Consider the following 21,755-nt stretch of genomic DNA (forward strand, 5'->3'; position numbering starts at 1 on the left):
TGCGTGTGCACACGCTGGCTACGCTCGCACACATGCCTTTTGTGCATGTGTGCAGCATCAAAAACACTGCAATTATATAGGACGGGATAGCGCAAAGGTGGGTGGACAGGCCCAGCCGCTGGCCGGAACTACCGGTTCAGCCGAACCGGTCCAAACTGGTAGCAGCCCACCTCTGCGTGCGTCTTGCGATGTTTGGGGGTGTATCATGTGTGCGTCTTGCCATGCTTATTTGCGAGTGATCAAAAGGGAGACACGGAGCTTGCATCTGGCACGTGCATCACGGCCCACGGCCACGACCGGTAGACAGGTGAACATCCCTAACGGGCGTGCAAACGGTTTCGAGGCCGATCGTGTAGAGCAGGTTGCACGAACACATGTGGGCTTTCGCGCACAGCATCCCAGACGGTGCACAGACAAGCGCTTCGCGAGGAGAGAGGTCGCGTGTTGGCGGAAAGGCAAAGGGACACGTGTGGCCCGGTGCGCGGAAAGGAGATATTTCAGGAATCTCCGTCGTTGTGGTTGTTGACTCCCTGGGCCCGACTTCTCCATGGCGGCAAACAAAGCAACTGGCAGAAATGGAAAAACAAAAAAACAAAAACCCGGCTTGGAAAAATTCCAGACAATCGGAATTTGGAATTGTAAATAGAAGGAGCAGCTGGCTGAGCTTTGTGGTCCGGTTTCTGGATGGAAAACCAGCCGGAGTCCTTTATCGCAGGCAGTGCAGAACGGCAAACGGGGGTCCGCTTCCCAGGGAGATGTGCAGGGGCAGATCTACATGCGGATCTACACAGAAGGACCAGCCAGGGGTTCTTGCGCGCTCAGCCTTGTGGGTCTTCCCTCGATGTGCACAGAGGTGTGAAAAGAGTGCGCCATTGTAATGTGAGGAAAACCTGGCGTGGCACAACCAGGTTATGAGATGCACGTCCCTTGCCTTAAGCGTGCGCCGTCCAGCGTTCGGAGCGCTTCTGTGAACCGCGCGTGTGAGGTATTGCCTGCGTCTTTGTCTAACGCAGAATACAGTGAGTCCTCGACTTAACGGCCACAGTGGAGCACCAAATTCCCATCACTTAAGTGAGACAGCGGTGAAGTGAGCTTTTCCCCGTCGTACGACCATTCTTGGCACCGTTGTTCAGTGAATCCTTGCAGTTGTTAACTGGATCATGTGGTCTTTAAGCTTTGACTTTGACTTTGCTTGTCGGAAGGTCGCGAAAAGGGGATCGCGTGACCCCGGGACGCTGCGCCCGTCATAAATAGGAGTCAGTTTCTGCCAAGCGTCTGAATTTTGATCACGTGACCAGAAGGATGCGGCAACGGTCGCGAGTGCGAAAAAGGCTCATCGGTAACTTTTTTTAGGGCGGTTATTAATGGTTGTTGACGGTCAAACATTCAGGAAATGAGCCGTTGTAAGTCGGAGCCTATCTGTAATAACATTATTATTACTATCTGTAATAATAAAAGAATAAGAGTTGGAAGGGATTTTGGAGGTCGTCTAGTCCAACCCCCTGCTCCGGCAGGAGATCCTATACCATTTCAGATATAATGGTTGACCAATCTCTTCTTAAAAACTTCTTTTTAAAAAAAAATGGAGTACCCACAACTTCTGGTGGCAGGCCGTTCCACTGGTTAATTGTGTCCTCACTTTTTAGGAAGTTTCTCCTTAATTCCAGGTTGCTTCTCTCCTGGATTAGTTTCTCTGTGATTCTGTTACGTGTTTTAGAGCGCAGGAAGAGCGTTGGTTCCGCATAGCCACACTCTCCCAAGAGTGAAAAATGATAATAATAACAGCAACAGAGTTGGAAGGGACCTTGGAGGCCATCTAGTCTAACCCCCTGTTCACGACAGAGAATTGTACTAGGGATTCGAACCGCCGAACTGCCGACCTTTCTGATCGTCAGGCTCAGCGTCTTTCCTCCGTGGGCCACCCAGAGACAGTCTTCACCTTTGCACACTTCGCGCGATTCATTCCCCTCCGGATTTTGCACGCCCGTCGCACTGCGCCGGTCATACTTTGCTCCCCGTTGCACCAACCGACGTGCAGTGAGGATGGGGCCGTTGGGTGATTCGGCCTTGCCGCTTCCTCCTCCCTCGTCCAGAGGCGTGCAGGGAAGTCCTGGCAGCTGCTCACTTCCCCTTTTTCCCCGCTCACCCCCCCCTCCCCTCCCCTCGGGCTGCTTGGCAGGTGTGCAACGCACGAGGGCTGTGCCCCGGCTCGGCCCGTTGTAACAGCAACCGCTCTGCCTGACTCCTTGGGAGCCAAACTTAGCTCGGAGCTTTTCCAGAAATAGCCAGGGTCGGTCGTAACCACGTCTGGGACTGGAGGGGAGGGGGAAGACGAGACCCCCAGGTTTTCTTTTACCCAGCCCGACATGGTGGGTGGGTTCCCACGGATGGATCGTGTCTGGTTATAAAAAGACTGTCCTGACCACACAAAAGATGGGATCTGGCCGGTTGCGTCTGTCTGGCTCCGATTTCTGGCAGGACACGGCCGGAGAAGGGTGGGTGAGTCACAGGCACTATGGTTGGGGGGGGGATGTGTGTGGAGATAGCCCTCCCTTCCCGTGAGGTCTCGGGCGTGGGAAAAAAAACAGCAGCTCCCAATTCCGGTCGAATTGGGAAGGGTTGGGAGAGAAAGTTGAGCCAGGTTTTGTCCCGGGGAGGAAAAAAAAAAAAGAGTTCATCCCAGATCTGCTGAGCTTGAGCTCTGCCCATTTTACAGATGGGAAGATGGAAGGAACCGAAAAAGAGCCGGTTTGGTCTCGTGGGTTTAAAAACACCAGGCTACAATCAGGTTTCATCAGAATAGAGCTGGAAGCAGGAGTGAAATGCTCCCGGTTCGGACCGGATCGGACGATTCGGTAGCAATAGCGGCAAGTGGTTCGGAGAGCCGGTAGCAAAAATCCCTGCCTCCGCACCTCCCACCAGCCCATTCCCACCCAATGCCCGCTTGCCGCGTCTTTTAAAAAGTGCTTTTAAAAGATAAAAAAAGCGAGGCTCCGACGATCCCAGCTGAGCCGCGCGATCGTCAGAGCCTTTTTTTTCCCCACGCGGCCCAGCGGAGCCGCGCGATCGTCAGCCGAATAGGTTGTAAAAAACATGCTTTTAAAAGTTTTAAAAAAAAAGATTGCGCCCCACAGCTGATCACACACACATGCGCAGCCAGCGAACCGGTAGAGAACCGGTTCAGATTTCACCGCTGGCTGGAAGGGACCTTGGAGGTCTTCTAGGCCAACCCCCTACTCAAGCAGGAGACCCCTAGCCTAGGCCAATTGAGATAAATATGTAATATCATCAGAATAGAGCTGGAAGGGACCTCGGAGGTCTTCTAGGCCAACCCCCTGCTCAAGCAGGAGACCCTATCCCATTTCAGACAAGCGACTGTCCAGTCTCTTCTTAAAAACCTCCAGTAATGGAGCGCACACAACTTCTGGTGGCGAGGAGTTCCACTGGTGAATTGTCCTCCCTGTTAGGAAATTCCTCCTTAATTCCAGGTTGCTTCTCTCCTTGGTTAGTTTCCAACCCTTGTTTCTTGTCCTGCCTTCAGGTGCTTTGGAGAATAGCTTGACCCCCTCTTCTTTGGGGCAGCCCCTCAAATACTGGAATACTCCTATCATATCCCCCCAATTTTCTTTCCTCTCGACTGGCCAAACCCAAATCCTGCAACCGTTCTTTGTATGTTTTAGTCTCTGGGCCTTTGATCCCCTTAATTTATTTATTTATTTATTTATTTATTTATTTTTCATATTTGCATACCGCCCTATCTCCCTAGGGACTCAGGGCGGTTCACAGGCAATTAAAAAATACATATAAATACAAGTTAAAATAACAGTTAAAAAACTTATTCTATAGCCCATTATTAAAAATAATATAAAAAATAAAAACCCGTTTAAAACCAATAAATTTAAAATCTAATCCAGTCCCGCGCAGATGAATAAATATGTTTTGAGCTCGCGACGAAAGGTTCGGAGGTCCGGAAGTTGACGCAGTCCTGGAGGGAGTTCGTTCCAGAGGGTGGGAGCCCCCACAGAGAAGGCCCTTCCCCTGGGCGTCGCCAGACAACACTGCCTAGCTGACGGCACCCTGAGGAGTCCCTCTGTGAGAGCGCACGGGCCGGTGAGAGGTATTCGGTAGCAGTAGGCGGTCCCGTAAATAGCCCGGCCCTATGCCATGGAGCGCTTTAAAGACTATCACCAACACCTTGAAGCGCACCCGGAAGGCCACAGGTAGCCAGTGCAGTCTGCGCAGGATAGGTGTCACGTGGGAGCCACGAGGGGCTCCCTCTATCACCCGCGCAGCCGCATTCTGGACTAACTGGAGCCTCCGGGTGCCCCTCAAGGAGCCCCATGTGAGAGCATTGCAGTAATCCAGGCGAGGCGTCACGAGGCGTGGTGACCGTGCATAAGGAATCCCGGTCTAGAAAGGGGCGCAACTGGCGCACCAGGCGAACCTGGTGAAAAGCTCTCCTGGAGACGGCCGTCAAGTGATCTTCAAAAGACAGCCGTTCATCCAGGAGGACGCCCAGATTGTGCACCCTCTCCATCGGGGCCAATGACTCGCCCCCAACAGTCAGCCGAGGACTCAGCTGACTGTACCGGGATGCCGGCATCCACAGCCACTCCGTCTTGGAGGGATTGAGCTTGAGCCTGTTTCTCCCCATCCAGACCCGTACGGCTTCCAAACACCGGGACAGCACTTCGATAGCTTCATTGGGGTGGCCCGGTGTGGAAAAGTACAGCTGGGTGTCATCAGCGTACAGCTGGTACCTCACACCGAAGCCACTCTTGCACTTTTTGCAAAATTGCTCTTCTTTGCACTTTTTCCAAAAGTCTCCACATCTTTTTTATAACCAGGGGACCAAAACTGGATGCAAGATTCCAGGTGTGTATCACAGGCAGGCCTCGTTCCTCTAGCGACCGTTCGAACTTACAACGGGATTGAAAAACTGTGACTGACGACCGTTTTTCATACCGGTGACTACAGCAGCCTCCTCCCGGTCACCTGATCCAAATTCAGACGCTCGGGCACCGGCTCCTTATTTACGACGGTTCCTGGCGTCACCTTTGGTGACCTCCCGACCACCGTGTGACTCGTTTAATAGCTGCAGCGATTCACTTAACAAGAGCGGCGAGGAAAGTCGTAAAACAGGACAAAGCTCACTTAGCAAATGTTTCACTGAACGACAGAAAGGCTGGGTTCAATTGCAGTCGTAAGTTGAGGAGTAGCTGTAGAAACAAGGAGACTCGGAGTTCTAGTTCTGCCTTAGGCATAAAAGCCAGCTGGGGGATTCTGGGTGATTTTGGACCAATCACACTGTCTCAGCCCAACCTACCTTCCAGGGCTGTTGTTTTGAGGAAAATAGATGGAAGGGGGCCTTGATGCCGCCATAATGCATGTCCTGGCTGGGAATGATGGGAGTCAGAGTTCAACCCATGGGCTCCCAAAGTTGCCAGATAGTCCTACAACTGAACACAGAATTTCCGTCGCTAAGCAAGACCAACTGCTGAGTTCTGTCCCATCCGACGGCCTTTCTTGCCACTGTTATTAAGTGAACCACAGCAGTTGTTAAGTCGTAAAATGAACCTGGATTCCCACATTGACTTTGCTTATTGCCAAAAGGGGAATCCGATAACCTCGGGATGCTACAACTCTCCTAAATAAGAGTCAGTTGCCAAGCGTTTGAATTTTCAACCCATGACCCTGGGGAACGCTGCAACGGTCGTTAAGTGTGAAAAACGATCGTAAATCCCTTTTTCCAACGCCGTCGCAACTTCAGTCAGTAAAGGAACTGTCGCAAGTTCGTCCCTAAACGAACTGTTGCAAGTTTGTCGCTCAACGAACTATCGTAAGTTCATCACTAAATGAACGGTCGCAAGTTCGTCACTAAACGAACTGTCACAAGTTCGTCGCTCAATGAACTGTTGTAAGTTCGCCCCTAAAAGAACGGTCACAAGTTTGTCCCTAAATGAACTGTCACAAGTTCGTCACTAAACAAACTGTCGCAAGTTCGTCACTAAATGAACGGTCGCAAGTTCGTCACTAAACGAACGGTCGCAAGTTTGTCCCTAAACGAACGGTCGCAAGTATGTTGCTCAACGAACTGTTCTAAGTTCGTCACTAAACAAACTATTGCAAGTTCGTTGCTAAACGAACTATTGTAAGTTCATCACTAAACGAACTGTCGCAAGTTCGTCACTAAACGAACGGTCGCAAGTTTGTTTCTAAACTAACTGTCGCAGGTTTGTTGCTCAACGAACTGTCGTAAGTTCATCGCTAAACGAACTATCGCAAGTTCGCCTCTAAATGAACTGTCACAAGTTCGTCACTCAATGAACTGTTGTAAGTTCGTCGCTAAACGAACTGCTTCAAGTTCGTCGCTAAACGAACTGTCCCAAGTTCATCGCGCCATGAACTGTCATAGGTTTGTCGCTCGTTTTGTCTTTACACACCCAAACACACACCCTTTCGCAGAGCGGCTCTGCAGAGCCTGTTGTCCCTTTGAACGGTCACTAAACGAAGAGTGGTTGTAAGCCAGGGACGCCCTATTAAAATCCTGCACTTAAAACGCGGGTTCAAACCACCCTATTAAAAAGATATTCTAAGTCCATTGTTTCCCAACCTTCGTGGCTGGGAGATGGGCGGACTTCAACTCCCAGAATTCCCCAGGCAGCCATGCTGCCTGGGGAATTCTGGGAGTTGAAGTCCGCCCATCTCCCAGCCAATAAGGTTGTGTCTCTAGCTCCTAGTCTGCCTTTGGCTGACTCTTTTCCCCCCTCCCATCAGCTGGCCAGGCAGAAGCAATCGCTGATCGAGAGTGCGGATCTCGGCCGCCCCTCCTCATTTATCTCTATGGTTTCAGACCCCTGTGGAAGATCAAGGCGAAAGCTGATTGGTGGCCGTCGGGAGGAGGGGGGCGCGATTGGTTGCTCGGCTGGAGAAAGAGAGCACAAAGCATCTTGGCTAGAGAACCGCCGGCGGCGCAGGGGTTAATCTCGGAGGCGGGCGAAACGGAGGCCCCGCCCTCCTCAGCTTCCAATCCGGGCGTTCCATTGGACGCGGGGCCGGAAGGTGCCCTCCCTCCGGAGGCGGGGCCGGCGCTGATTGGCGGGAGATTAAAAAAAAAAAGGCAAACACCGCCGAGGGTTAACCCTCTCCTGGCCGGAGCGAACGGAGTTAATTGCGGGGAACCTGGGATGGAAACGAGCCCCCCGAAAGCGGCGGAAAAGGCAGCCGCTTCCGCCTCTCCGGGCTTTGGACGCTGGGGTGGCCTTCCACGTGCTGAAAGTAGGGCTGGAGGGAGGGGAATTTTAAAAAAAAAGGAAAAGGCGAGGCTTTTGCAAAGATGCGGGCGGGTTCGTGTCGTGGGAATGCGCCCTAAAGCGTGTCCGCGTGTTGGGAATGATTATTTGTAGGGTCCTTTATCCGGAGGGAAATGCATGCACCTCTGGATTTTATACCACCCTACCAGCCCCCCCCCCGTCCCTTAGAGAAGGGAGAAAAAAAAATTAGGTTGGACTACAAGGCCCATCGTTCCCAGCCAGAGCGAAGGAAAGCTCTGGCCCAGCCTCTTGGCTCAGAACCCGGAAGGGAAAACTTGCTGCTCTTTCCAAACCCGGCTTCTCCCCCCAAACCCCATATTCCCCTTTCCAAAATCGCATTCACACAACCTAACAACCTTTGCACGGGTTTTGGGGGGTGTTTTTTTTTAGGGGTGGGGGGTGTTCTGGGTGCGAAAGGTTCCCCTCCCCCTAAAAAAGAAGGAAAAGGCTATTTCCAACCTTGGCATTGGTGGGCGGCGTAGAAGGGCAGAACAAGGGTGTCAACAGGGTTGTCGGAACGCACTCTTGGGAGGTGCAAAGCGTTTCTAGGTGCAAATATCAATGTTCTTTTTTTCTCTCTCTCTCTCTTTTTCTTGCAGCATTATATGTGGTTGTGACCGTCGGAGGCTTTAGACCGGAGGAGGAGGTCTAAATTATCAGCGGCTGGGGCAGGCGCCCATCCCCTCGATCTGGGGGGGTGCAGGTGGGGAACGAAGACGCCTCCACAGCGGCAGAAAGGTAAGAGATGGGCTTTGGGGATTTTGGGGGGGGGAGAGGGAGCAGCAACGGTCCCTGGGGTCCCTGAGAGATGAGGATTGGGGGTGGGGTCAAACAGGATTAAAAGTACAAAATGGCACCGCTAATAACATGGCTAGAAAGTAGATCTTATATCAGGGGTCTCCAAATCTGGCCAATTTAAGACTGGTGGACTTTCAACTCCCAGGATTTCCCAGCCAGCCTTAGCTGGCTGGGGAATTCTGGGAGTTGACGTCCACCAGTCTCAAAGTGCCTGAGGAATTCTGGGAGTTGAAGTCTACCAGTCTTAAAGTGCCTGAGGAATTCTGGGAGTTGAAGTCCACCAGTCTTAAAGTAGCCAAGGAATTTTGGGAGTTGACGTCCACCAGTCTCAAAGTGCCTGAGGAATTCTGGGAGTTTATTCCACAAATCTTAAAGTAGCTGAGGAATTCTGGGAGTTGAAGTCCACTAGTGTTAAAGTGACTGAGGAATTCTGGGAATTGAAGTCCACCAGTCTTAAAGTAGCCAAGGAATTCTGGGAGTTGAACTCGACCAGTCTCAAAGTGCCTGAGGAATTCTGGGAGTTGAAGTCCACCAGTGTTAAAGTGGCTGAGGAATTCTGGGAGTTAAAGTCCACCAGTCTCAAAATTGCCAAGATTGGGAGATCCGCATTTTATATCGTTGATTAATGAGCTATTATCTGGGCCTCTGACAACTATGTCTGTGCGTCTTCAGACATGGTTTGTCTTTCCTTTCTTGGGCCCAAACCACCATTTGGGTCTTGTGCCAAAGGAGAGTCAGTTTGGTCTGGTGGTTAAGGCGCTGATCTAGAAACAGGGAGTTGGTGAATTCTAGTCCTGCCTTCGGCATGAAGGATGGCTGGGTAACTTTGGGTCAATCACCAGGAGACTGGGAGTTCTAGTCCCGCCTTAGGCATGATGGGTGGCTGGGTGAATTTGGGCCAATCACCAGGAGACTGGGAGTTCTAGTCCCATTTTAGGCATGAAAGGCGGCTGGGTGAATTTGGGCCAATCACCAGGAGACTGGGAGTTCTAGTCCCGCCTTAGGCATGATGGGTGGCTGGGTGAATTTGGGCCAATCACCAGGAGACTGGGAGTTCTAGTCCCGCCTTAGGCATGATGGGTGGCTTGGTGAATTTGGGCCAATCGCCAGGAGACTGGGAGTTCTAGTCCCATTTTAGGCATGAAAGGCGGGTGGGTGAATCTGGGCCAATCGCCAGGAGACTGGGAGTTCTAGTCCCGCCTTAGGCATGAAAACGTATTGGGTGATTTGGGGCCAATCCCTGTCTCTCAGCCCACCTCACAGGGTTGTTGTGGGAAAAACAGGAAGGCGTATTAGGTACGTTCCACACCTTGAGTTACTTATAAAGTAAAAAAAATGGCAAGATAAAAACGTAATAAAACTAGGGAAGGACTAGAACTCACCTTCTCCTGGTTTCCGCCTCGCTGCCTTTTAAACTGCCACCCAAACGGGTTTTACAGAGTTCCGGGTAAAAGTTCCCGTTATCGGAGCACAGAAGTTCAACCAAAGGGAAGAGAAAATAGAAAGTGGGTATTTAGGAAAAGAGTTAAATTAAAACAAGGGTTATAAAAAAGGGCCCCAGGCCGTGAAGTGGGGGGGGGGTAATGACTTCATCCTCTGCCGGTTCCCCCCCCCCCCACCCAACCCCGTCTCTCTTTTCCGCCCGCAGACTGGATGCATCGGATGTTGGAACAGTTAGGGGTCCGTGCTGGGCGCGACCCATTTTCTCTCGGCAACCTGGGTTGCAGCGGAGCCTGGAGTTCGTGCCATTCTCGCCCATGGCTCCCGGGGGGCAGGTATTCTGGGCAGGGGGAGGGCGAGAGGGAAGGGGGTGGTGGGTTCGTGGGACAGCCCCGGTGGGGGTTGGGCAACTGGGGAGGGGGGGGTCAACAGCTCCTGGGGTCTCTCAATCAGCCTGGCTTCCCCCGCCCCACTCATTTTTGCTTCCAAATCATTTCTCCAAATGAAATTTGAGAATTATTGGTATATAATAAGTTCCCCAAAAAAAAAGAGAGAAAGTTTTTTGAGTTTCCTAGATTAAATTCGTGTGTACACGAGTCCTCGACTTACAACCGTTCGTTTAGTGACTTGTCGAGAGTGACAGTGGCACTTTAAAAGAAAGCGAACTTGTGACGTTTTTCACACTTACGACGATCGCAGCATTTCCCCGCCCCCCAATGGTCATGAAAAGGGAGCGAAAACAGCTGCTCGCTTAGCAACGGAAACTCTGGGCTCACTTGTGGTCGTCCGTCGAGGACTCTCCCCCCACCCCCCACATATGCAGATCTCTGTAGAGTCAATGGGCTCTGCACACAGGTGGTCCTCGACTTAACGGCCATTTGCTTAGCAACCGTTTTGAAGTTATGACGGGGCCCCCAAAAGGGACTTTTAGGACCCCAAATTCAAAATTCTGACAGCCGTCACGGGATCGCAATTTGGGCACTCGGCAACCGATCTGGATTGACAGCCGTTTGCCGCATCCCGCAGTTGTGACCGCGACCGACAATGTGTTGTTGTTTTTTTTGCCAAAAACCAATATTTACTGCTATTTTCAGGCAAAACACCATTCCAGACAAGGGGTTTTGCTTAATGACTGCCTTGTTCACTTAACAATTTTTCATTCTCTTAACGACTATGGTGATTCGCTTAATGCCCGCCACAAAAATGTCATAAAATCCCATTTCTGCTAATGTGATGACTTGCTTAACGACTTAGGTGACTCATGACCGTAATTCCAGGTTCAATTTGCTGTCGTAAGTCGAGGACTACCTGTAGTCCCCAGGTGGGCCTTTAGTGCCCCTGAGCGAGGAAGAGACGGGTCCTTGGCGGTCTCTGAGCTTGATGGTTTCCTGGTAGACGTTTCATGACCCAACTGGGCAACGTCATCAGTTCTGGATATTCAGACACCTTTCCCTTCCAGCACTGATGAGGTTCCCTAGTTGGGTCGTGAAACGTCTGCAAGGAAACCACCAAACGGAGACCACCAAGGACCCCTCGCCTTTATTGAGCTCAGAAGAGTGGTGCGATGGCCTAGAGGTGGCGCTCTCACCTCACAATCAGGAGGCTGTGAGTTCGATCCTAGGTAGAGGCAGATATATTCTCTCTCTCTCGGTCCGATGAGAATATATCTGCTGAACAAAACTCCTCATTGGTGACAAGAAGAGCATCCGGCCAGTAAAACACTCAGTTGCCCAAAACTCCAACCCGCAAGGGATTACGGGTTTTTTAAAAAAGAAGACGATTGAGCTCAGAAGACCAGAGAATAAACTCTCTTGGTGTGTTCGTTCCATTTATTCTGAGGGTCTTTTTTCCCCCCTTCCCCAAATTCCCGCGAGCTTCAACCAGGCTTAGCTTCAGCTGCTGCCCTGCGTTTCTGTCGGAGGGAGCTTTGTCCCGTGTTCCCCTTCCCCGTGCTCTCCCTGTCGAACCCATTTCCGCCTCCCTCTTCCTTCCTCTCCCAAATTGAGCGGGTGGGCAGTTTTGGTGTCGCCTGCGCTGCTTCCCTCTCCCTTCGCCTCGAGAGAGACCCCCTGCCCCAAACGGTCGCCAGGTGCCTTCGAAGCAGAAAGCCGCTTCCGTTCCGTCTTTCTCACCTGCCCCGGTTTTTCCGCCGCCAGGTGTTCCGCCAGTGCCGTCCAGCCGCCCCTGCCGTTGCCGCCCAGCCATGGTGCTAATTTGGGGCAGTACAGCAAAGGCTACTATGCCCCCGGGTGAGTCTCGCGCCTGGCCCTGGGGTGGAGTTGGGGGCTAGGCCACACCCCGTTTGGCATGGGAGGGAAGGAGAAAGGCCAAGACGCCCCCTCCCCCATAGATTGCATCTGAGGAAAGATGCAAGCAGACCCTTCCCTTCCAGCACTGATGATGTTCCCTAGCTGGTTCACGAAACGTCTGCAAGAAAACCACCCAGCTCAGAGAGCACCAAGGACCTCACAGTCTCCCATCCTCTCCTCCTCCTCCTCCTCCTCCTCCTCCTCCTCTCCATAAACCTCCCTCCCTTGTAGCGCTGACGATGTTACATAGTTGGGTCATGAAACATCTGCAAGAAAACCACCCAGTTCACAGAGCACAAAGGACCCCACTGTCCTTTTCTCCTCCTCCTCCTTTTCTTCCTCCTCCTCCTCCTCCTCTCCACAAAACCTCCCTCCCTTCTAGCACTGATGATCATCCCTAGTTGGGTCTTGAAACGTCTGCAAGAAAGCCACCAAGTTTAGGGAGCACCAAAGACCCCACAGTCCTCCCCTTCCTTCTCCTCTTCTCTCTTAATAATAATAATAATAATAATAATAATTTAATTTGTATACCGCCCTTCTCCCGAAGGACTCAGGGCGGTGAACAGGCAGATAAAATAAAAACGATGCATTTCAATAAAAACAATATTTAAAAAAAACTTATTCCAATAGCCTAAATTTAAAATACTATACAAAATATAAAATAAACCCCAATAAAATCCGTATTTAAAAAACCCTATTAAGCCAGTCCTGCTCGAAAGAATAAATATGTTTTAAGCTCGTGAAAGGTCCGGAGGTCTGGAAGTTGTCGAAGTCCTGGGGAAGCTCATTCCAGAGGTAGGTGCCCCACAGAGAAGGCTCTCCCCTGGGGTCGCCAGCCTGCACTGTCTGGCTGACGGCACCCTGAGAAGACCCTCTCTATGAGAGCGCATCGCCGGTGGGAGGCATGTGGTAACAGAAGGCGGTCCCAAGATATCCCGTCCTATGCCATGGAGCGCTTTAAAGGTGGTAACCACCACCTTGAAGTGCACTCGGAAAACCACAGGTAGCCAGTGCAGCCTACGCAGGATCGGTGTTATATGGGAGCCACGAGTGGCTCCTCTATCACCCGCTGCTGCATTCTGAACTAACTGAAGTCTCCGGTGCACCTCAAGGGAGCCCCATGTAGAGGCGTTACAGTAGTCCAGGCGAGAAGTGACGAGGCGTGAGTGACCGTGCATAAGGCATCCCGGTCTAGAAAGGGGCGCAACTGGCGGACCAGGCGAACCTGGTAAAAAGCTCTCCTGGAGACGGTCGCCAAATGATCTTCAAAGGACAACCGTCCATCCAGGAGAACCCCCAAATTGCGCACCCTCTCCATTGGGGCCAATGATTCGCCCCAACAGTCAGCGGTTGCAGCTGACTGTACCGGGATGCCGCATCCACAGCCACTCAGTCTTGGAGGTTGAGCTTGAGCCTGTTTCTCCCCATCCAGACCCATACGGCCTCCACACACCGAGACAACACTTCAACAGCTACATTGGGGTGGTCAGGGGTGGAAATGTACAGCTGGGTGTCATCCGCGTACAGTTGATAACTCACCCCAAAACCACTGATGACCTCGCCCAGCGGCTTCATGTAGATGTTGAACAGGAGAGGCGAGAGAACCGACCCCTGTGGCACCCCACAAAGGAGGCGCCTCGAGGTCGACCTCTGCCCCCCTGCCAACACCGTCTGCGATCGGTCGGAGAGATAGGATGAGAAACACGGTGCCTCCCACACCCAATCCCTCCAACCGCCGCAGCAGGATACCATGGTCGATGGTATCAAAAGCCGCTGAGAGATCAAGGAGAACCAGGGCAGAGGAATAACCTCTATCCCGGGCCCTCCAGAGGTCATCCACCAATGCGACCAATCTTTCCTCCTCCTCCTTCTCCTCCTCCTCCTCCTCTCCACAAACCTCCCTCCCTTGTAGTACTGATGATGTTACCTAGTTGGGTCATGAAACGTCCGCAAGAATATCACCCAGTTCACAGAGCACGAAGGACCCCACTGTTCTTTTCTCCTCCTCCTCCTCCCCATGTCCCCAAACCCCCCCTGCCTCCTAGCACACTGATAGATAGATCTGAGGACCCAGATTGTTGGGGGGCGGGCAATAAGTTGACTTTGTATATAAATATACAAATGGATGAAGACTATTGCTTAACACTGTGTAAGCCGCCCTGAGTCTTCGGAGAAGGGCGGGATATAAATGCAAATAAAATAAAAATAAATATATATATATATATATATAAAAAATAGTGTTATTACCCAGTTGGGTCATGAAACGGCTGCAAGAATCCCTCCCCCCCCTCTCCTCCCCCCCACCAGCTTAGAGACCACCAAAGACCGTTCAATTCAACCCGGAGCTGCAGATATCCTTCTCCATTGATCACCAACCACCTGCCATCGCTCGCTTCATTCTCCTGCTTAACTCTGTGCTGCACAGCTATGGTCCTTTCAGCTTCGTTGCTGCCCACCCCTCCATTCCAAGCCCCTGCTCTCGCCTCTCCTTTGCTGGGTCCTTCTTAGACCTCCCCCCCCTCACCCCATGTCTGTAGGAACCCCTGTACCGTCCCTTCCCCAAGCAGCTCCTTCGCTGCCTGCTCATCGCGTCTCCATTTTATCTCCCTCCCGCAACAGGAACCTTCCCGCCCGCCCCCTGCACGGGAAGCTGGAGGCCATCCATGGCTACGTCCAAGCTCTCCTCCGGGACCAGGGCCAGCCTCACCTCTGGGAACAGCTGGGGGAGATCTACGAGTCCGAGCAAGATTGCGAAGAAGCCATTCGGTGCTATCAAAGCGCCGCCCGGTACCAGCGCGACTACGGGAGCTACGGGGAAATGCACGCCCGGATCGGGAGGCTACAACAGGTAATAGGAGGGCCCGCGGGACGGGAGGGGTGCCGGAGGTGGGCCTCGGGGGGGGAGGAGGAGCAGCAGCAGACGGGGCTGGATGAGGGTGGGGGAGAGCCGAGGGGTTCCCCTCCTTCTTTGCTAAACGAAAACGTTTAGGTTTTGTGGGTTTTCACACACACAAAAAATTCAAGGCGGCGAGCTTATTCCGCAGACCTTCCTCCTTCTATTTTCTCCACAGCGACAACCCTGTGAGGTGGGTTGGGCTGAGAGAATGACTGACATAACAAGGTCACCCAGAGGGCTTTGATGCCTAAGGCAGGACTAGAACTCCCAGTCTCCTGCTTGCTGCCTTAACTGCTGCGCCAAATATTATTGGGGAAGGCAAAGAAAGCATCCCAGTTTTTTTTTTCCCCCATCGGCCTTCCCCAGGTTAAAAACCCAAGCTAAGAACCGTCTGGCCTGATCGGTGCGTATGGATGGGAGGCCACCAGGAGATATTGCATTGCAAGTCTTCCAGTGGGAAACTGTTTCCCAAACTCCGTGAAAAAAAGTCTTTTAGCTTTTCTTTCTTTTCTTTTCTTTTTAACGTGGTTTCTGTCTCTTCTTCCACCCCGCCCCGCCCCTTCCCCCTTTTTCAGGCTCAGATGTGGAATTTCCATTCGGGGGGGTCATCATCTCATCACCGGCACAAAGTTTTGCCCCCTTTGCAACAAGTCTGGAACCTGTTACACCTTGAGGTAAGAAGCCCCCTGCCCTTCCCCACAAACTCTTCCTGAACCGATTGGACAAGATTGGACACGGTAGCGGGGTGGGTGGGTCTCCTGCTTGAGCAGGGGGTTGGACTAGATGACCTCCAAGGTCCCTTCCAACTCTTCTTCTTCTGAACCTGGTCTTCCCTTCCACGCATCCGAGAGGCCCTAGACCCAGGGGTCTGCAAACTTGGCTCTTTTAAGACTGGTGGACTTCAACTCCCAGGGTTCCTCAGCCAGCAAAGCTGGCTGAGGAACTCTGGGAGTTGAAGTCCACCAGTCCTAAAAGAGCCAAGTTTGCAGACCCCTGCCCTAGACCAATGATGGTGAACCTTTTCGGCACTGAGTGCCAAAACCAGAAAGTACGTGCATGCACGAGCGCCGGAAACTCAAAAGACCAGATAGCCGGCACACACATGCCTGGTTTTTGGCCATTTTAGGGGCTGTTTCCAGGCTGTTTTTAGGCTGTTTTTCGGCAGAAGACAGCCCAAAGAATGGCCTGAAAACAGCCTGGGTTTTGGGCTTTTTTTCAAGCCATTTTCAGGTCATTTTCTGGTGCTCCAGCACCCGTAAAGGAAAACAGGCCTAAAAATGGCTCAGAAAACATCCTGTTTTTTGGGCATTTTTCAGGGCGTTTTTCGGCAGAAGACAGCCCAAAGAACAGCATGAAAAATAGCCTTTTTTCAGGCTGTTTTCAGGTCATTTTCTAGCACTCCAGTACCCTCAAAGAACGGCCTGAAAACAACCCGGAAAAAAAATCCAAAAATGGCCCGGAAAACAGCCTGTTTTTTTACCGTTTTTGAGGCCGTTTTTCGGCAGAAGACAGCCCAAAGAACAGCCTGAAAAACAGCCTGGTTTTTTTGGCTTTTTTTCAGGCCATTTTACAGCCTGGAAAACGGCCTAAAAATGGCCTGGAAAACGGCCTAAAAATGGCCTGGAAAACGGCCTAAAAATGGCCTGGAAAACAGCCTGTTTTTTGGCATTTTTCAGGCTGTTTTTCGGCAGAAGACAGCCCAAAGAACAGCATGAAAAACAGCCTGAAAAACAGCCTGGTTTTTTTGGCTTTTTTTCAGGCCATTTTCAGGTCATTTTCTAGCATTCCAGTACCCTCAAAGAACGGCCTGAAAACAACTCGGAAAATGGTCCAAAAATGGCCTGGAAAACAGCCTGCTTTTTGGTGTTTTTTAGGCTGTTTTTCGGCAGAAGACAGCCCAAATAACAACCTGAAATCAGCCTGTTTTTTGGCTGTTTTTCAGGTCATTTTCTGGTGCTCCAGCACCCTCAAAGAACAGCCTGAAAATGGCCCAGAAAACCGCCTGAAAATTGGCCGGTTTTTTGGCCGTTTTCAGGCCATTTTCCGCACTGAGTGCCCAAACTGGAACACGGGTGCATGTGTGCGCATGGGTGCGCACTGGAGCACCGAAAATTCGAAGACCAGCTGGCCGGCACGCACATGCCTGTTTTTTGACCATTTCTGGGCCGTTATCAGACCCGTTTTTGGCCATTTTTCAGGCTGTTTTTTCCTCAGACAACAGCCCGAAAAATGGCCTGTTTTTTTGGCTGGATTTCAGGCCATTTTCTGGCGCTCCAGCACCTGTGAAGAGCAGCTGGCCGGGGCACATGCGTGTGCCGGAAACCAGAAAAACGGCTGGCGACAGCACGCGTGTCCACAGAGAGAGGCTCTGCGTGTCACCTCTGTTGTTCCTGGTTCCTTTTTTTCCCTTCTTTCTAAAAAAAAAAATGCTATTTTTTATAATCCTCTTTTCTAAAAACGCTTCCTTCAAATCATTGCTAAAAAATAAAAGGCCTGGCAAAATGGTTTCTGGGATACGGGTAGTCCTCGACTTGCGACCACCACGGGTCACCCAAAATTTTCTGTTGCTAAGTGACGCATCTTTTAAGTGAGTTTCCCCTCCGTTTTACGACCTTGCCCGGCCACCATTGTAAAGTGAATCGCCGCAGTCTTTAAGTGAGTCACACAGCCGTTAAATGAATCCGGCTTGCCCATTGACTTTACTGGTCAGAAGGTCATAAAAGGGGATCACGTGACCCCCCCGCCTGGGACACTGCAACCGTCATAACTATGAGTCGGTTGCCAAGCGTCTGAATTTTGATCACGTGATCATTGGGGATGCTACAACGGTCATAAGTATGAAAAACAGTCGTAAGTCGCGTTTTTCAGGGCCATTGTATCTTCGAACGGTCACTTAAATAAATGGTTGTAAGTATTTGGATCTGGATGGGTTTTGTGGAAACAACCTTTTTCAATCTATGTATTTTTTTAAATTGCATGAATTTCAGCTCCCAGAATTCCTCAGTCAAGATGGCTGGCTGAGGGGATTCTGGGAGTTGAAGTCCACAAGTCTTGAAGCTGCCAAGGTTTGGACACTCATATCCTAGAACAACGTTTTTCAACCGTGGCAACTTCTAAGATGGATGGACTTCAGCTCCCAGAATTCCCCAGTCAAGATGGCTGACTGTGGAATTCTGGGAGTTGAAGTCCACAAGTCTTAAAACCACTAAGGTTGGATACGCCTGTCCTAGAACAGCGTTTTGCAATCTCTGTATCTTTTAAATTGCATGGACTTCAACTCCCAGAATTCCCCGGTCAAGATGGCTGCCTGGGGAGTTTTGGGAGTTGAAGTCCACGCGTCTTAAAACCACTAAGTTTGGAGACCCCTGTCCTAGAACAGCGTTTTTCAACCTTTTTTAAGACGCACGGACTTTCAACTCCCAGAATTCCCCAGTCAAGATGGCTGGCTGGGGGAATTCTGGGAGTTGAAGTCCACAAGCCTAACAAGCTACCAAAGCTGGACCCGCCAGTCCTCGATCTTCCCTCGAGGTCTCGTGTTTTCGCGGGAAAGCCTCCCGAGTTGGGTTTTTAGCAGAAAAAGCGAATTCTTTCCGGACCAATCCTTCTCTCCCGCCTTCCCTGTCTCTGCTTCCCCAGAAAAGGAATTTCTCGGCTAAGCGCAACCCCCAACTCAAGAGGCCCGGCCCCCCCATGGAGCCCCCCGTGGTCCAGCCCATCCCGCCGGTCCAGCACCCGGGCCACAGCGAAGAGATGCCAGCTCCCATGAAAAGGCGGAGGAGCACTAGTCCCGACCAGGTAGCAAAGCCCCTCCTGCCCTTTGTCCGCCTCTCTCCCTCTCCCCCGCTGGCACTCTGCGCATGCTTCATGGCCTCCCATCCTTTGCGGCCGCTGCTTTCGCCTTCTGCTTGGGGGGGGGGGGGGGTGCTGGCTTTTTTTTTTTTAAAGGGAGAAATCGTTCTGTAGGTCAGCTCTCACCTCTTGCTGGGACCTCTTTAGCTCCACCTTTCCCCCCCCCCCCTCGATGGAGAAAGATGTGGGGCAGTGGGATGGGAGGGGAAGGAGGAGGCAGGCGGTGGGGATTTGGAGGCTGTGACCCCTTCTCCTCTTGCTCTCTTTCTGCCAATGCCTGCCGGGGAACAGAATTGTGATAATGGGTTGGGCCAGCACCTGTCCGGTCCCGGAGCCCCTGGCAATACCCATTATCAGCTGCCCAAGCCTGGATTATGGACCCCCCTTCATGGAGACCTTTGGGGCCAGGAGCGCAAGAACATGGCCGCCCCAGACAGACAAGTAAGGCCGACTCCCCACATGGAGGCTAGGCCTCCCCAGGGAGGGAGGGAAGAGAGGAAGGAGGAAGAGAGGCAGGGAGGGAGGAAAGAAGGAAGGAAGGAAGAAAGCTAGACTGATTTTGAAGAGGAAGGGAAGGGAGAAACAGAAAAGGGGTGGACGAAAAGAAAAGAGGAAGGGAAGAAGGAAGGAAGGAAGGAGAAAACAAAGGAAGAGGGAAGGCAGGAAAGAGAGGGTGAAGAGAGGAAAGAAAAGGGAGGGAGGAAGAAAAGAATGGGATGGGGAAGGAAGGAAGGAAGGAACGAGAGATGGAGAGGAAAGAAAGGAAAAGAGGTAGGCGATGGAAGGATGGAAGGAGAAAAAGAAACGGAGAGAGGAAGGAAGGAAGGAACAAGAGATGGAGAAAAGAAGAGAGGAAAGAGAAAAAAGGGAGGGAGGAGGGATTGATGGAAGGAAGGGAGAAAAGAGGGAGGAAGGGAGGAAAGAAGGAGAGACGGTGAAGAGAGGAAAGAAAAGGAAGAAAGGATGGATGGATGGAAAGGAAAGAAATGAAAAGAGGAAGGGGAGAAGGATGGATGGAAGGAGAAAATGAGGAAGGAGAGATGGTGAAGAGAGGAAAGAAAAGGGAGGGAGGAAGGATGAGTGGATGGATAGAAGAAAAGAATGGGATAGGGGAATGAATGAATGAATGAATGAATGAGAGATGGAGAAAAGAAGAGAGGAAAAAGAAAAGAGGAAGGAAGGAGGAAGAGAGGAAGGATGGAAGGAGAAAAAGAAACGGAGAGAGGAAGGAAGGAAGGCACAAGAGAGGGAGAAAAGAAGAGAGGAACGAGAAAAAAGGGAGGGAGAAAGGATTGATGGATGGAAGGAAGGAAGGAAGGAGGAAAAGAAGAATGGAGGAAGGAAGGCGTATGACACGGCTGAGCTGGGGGGGGGGGCTCCCCGTCCTTTGTATTCCCGTTATCCCGCCCAGAGTCACTTCCTCTTGTGGGAGATGGGCAGCTATAGAAATCTGATGACCAAATATCAGCGCCCCCTGCCCGTCCAGCCCCATGGGGGCAGCCAAGGTGAAGGGTGGGGTGGGGGGCGCCTGTTGATTCCCCTTTTGCCTGCAATCTTGCCCGGGATGGGGGGGGGGGACGGTGGGCTTCCCCGGGGGGGGGGGGCGCTCCCTGCTCTGCCTGCTCCTGGCTGCCTGCTTGGCTTGGCATTTGCAAAGGGCCGGATTCCAGGGGGGCTGGGGGGGGGGAGATGGGGGGTGGTGGATTAAGACCAGCCCAGATCACTTCAAGGTTCTTGCAAGGACGCCTCATGTCAACCGAAAAGATCTTTATAGCAAAAATCCCTGAATTTATTTATTCTTTCTTTCTTTCTTTCTTTCTTTCTTTCTTTCTTTCTTTCTTTCTTTCTTTCTTTCTTTCTTTCTTTCTTCCTCCCTCTTCCTCTTTCTTTTTTCCTTTTTCTTCTCCCCTCCTTCCTTTTTCTTTCTTCTTCCTTTTCTTTCTCTCATTTTTTCTTTCTCTTTCTTTCTTATTCTTCCTTCCTTTCTCTTTCTTTTGTTCTTTCCTTTTCTTCTTCCTTCCTTTTCTTTCTTCTTCCTCCTCCCTCCCTCCTCTTCTTTCTTTCATTCTTTCTTTCTCTTTCTCTTTCTCTTTCTTATTCTACCTTCTCCTTCCTCTCTCTTTCTTTCTTTCTTTCTTTCTTTCTTTCTTTCTTTCTTTCTTTCTTTCTTTCTTTCTTTCTTTCTCTCTCCTCCCTCCTTCTTCCTTCTTTCTCTTTCTTTTTCTTCTTCCTTTTCTTTCTTCTTCCTTTTCTTCTTCCTTCCTTCCTTCCCTCAACTTCCTTCCTCTTTTCTCAATCACTTTCACTTTCTCTCTGCCGCTCTTTCTCTCCGTCCTCCTTCCTCCCCCTAGGAGCAGAGGAATTCAGTGGCTCATCCTTTCCCCTACCCGTCGCCCGCCTACAGCTCCCCCCCGCCCCCCCCCCCCCCGCAGCCCACGGGGCCCCCTCCCCGCACACCCCCACCACACCGCGCCCCCCTCGAGCCCTACAGCTGCTCGGCCCGGGCCAACGGAAGTGACCTTAGAGATGGCCGAGTCCCCCGGGTGCGTCCAGATTCCAGCACCACACCAGCATCGTCCGCCTGCGTGCCTTATGCCTCGCGCCTGACCCCGGGAGGACCCACCAGCAAGACCACCTCACGGGGACCGCTGGCCTCGGAAAGCCTTGTACGTGGCCCCGAAGACTTAGGGGGCGCTCTGGCATCTCGGGGCCTCCCGGGCAGAGGAAGAGAAGGGAAGGGAGGGGGTGTTTAACTGAGGGAGGGAGGAGGGAAGGAATGAGGGAGAAAGGAAGAGAGGTAAGGAAGGAAAGAAGAGAGGAACAAGGAGAGGAGGGAGGGAGGAAAGAAGAAAAGGAAGGAGGTGGAGAGAAAGGAGAGGAAAGATGGATGGAAGAGACAGGGAAAGAAGGAGAGGGAGGGAGGGAGGGAAGGAAGGGAGGAAGGGAGGGAGGAAGGAAGGAAGAGAAGGAAGGAGGAAGGAAAGAGAAGAGAGGTAAGGAAGGAGAGAGGAACAAGAAGAGGAGGGAGGGAGGAAGGAAGGAGGAAGGAACGAGGGAGGAAGGAGAGAGAAGAGAGGTAAGGAAGGAAGGAGAGGAACGAGAAGGAGGGAGGGAGGAAGGAAGGAAGGAAGGAGGAAGGAATGAAGGAGG

At 51.7% G+C, this 21,755-nt stretch overlaps 1 protein-coding gene across 1 annotated transcript in view; it reads left to right on the plus strand.

The window, feature by feature from the left end:
* Positions 1 to 21,755, plus strand: part of KDM6B (lysine demethylase 6B) — a 122,756-nt gene that overhangs the window by 55,858 nt on the left and 45,143 nt on the right. The window contains 8 exon segments of the mRNA XM_058180389.1: positions 7,913 to 8,051; positions 9,760 to 9,886; positions 11,708 to 11,800; positions 14,480 to 14,708; positions 15,332 to 15,430; positions 18,393 to 18,551; positions 18,897 to 19,046; positions 20,957 to 21,271. Coding sequence (XP_058036372.1) covers positions 9,765 to 9,886; positions 11,708 to 11,800; positions 14,480 to 14,708; positions 15,332 to 15,430; positions 18,393 to 18,551; positions 18,897 to 19,046; positions 20,957 to 21,271 — 1,167 coding nt within the window. The 5' untranslated portion in view covers positions 7,913 to 8,051; positions 9,760 to 9,764.

The sequence above is a fragment of the Ahaetulla prasina genome, chromosome 4 (assembly GCF_028640845.1).
Source record: "Ahaetulla prasina isolate Xishuangbanna chromosome 4, ASM2864084v1, whole genome shotgun sequence".
NCBI lineage: Eukaryota > Metazoa > Chordata > Lepidosauria > Squamata > Colubridae > Ahaetulla > Ahaetulla prasina.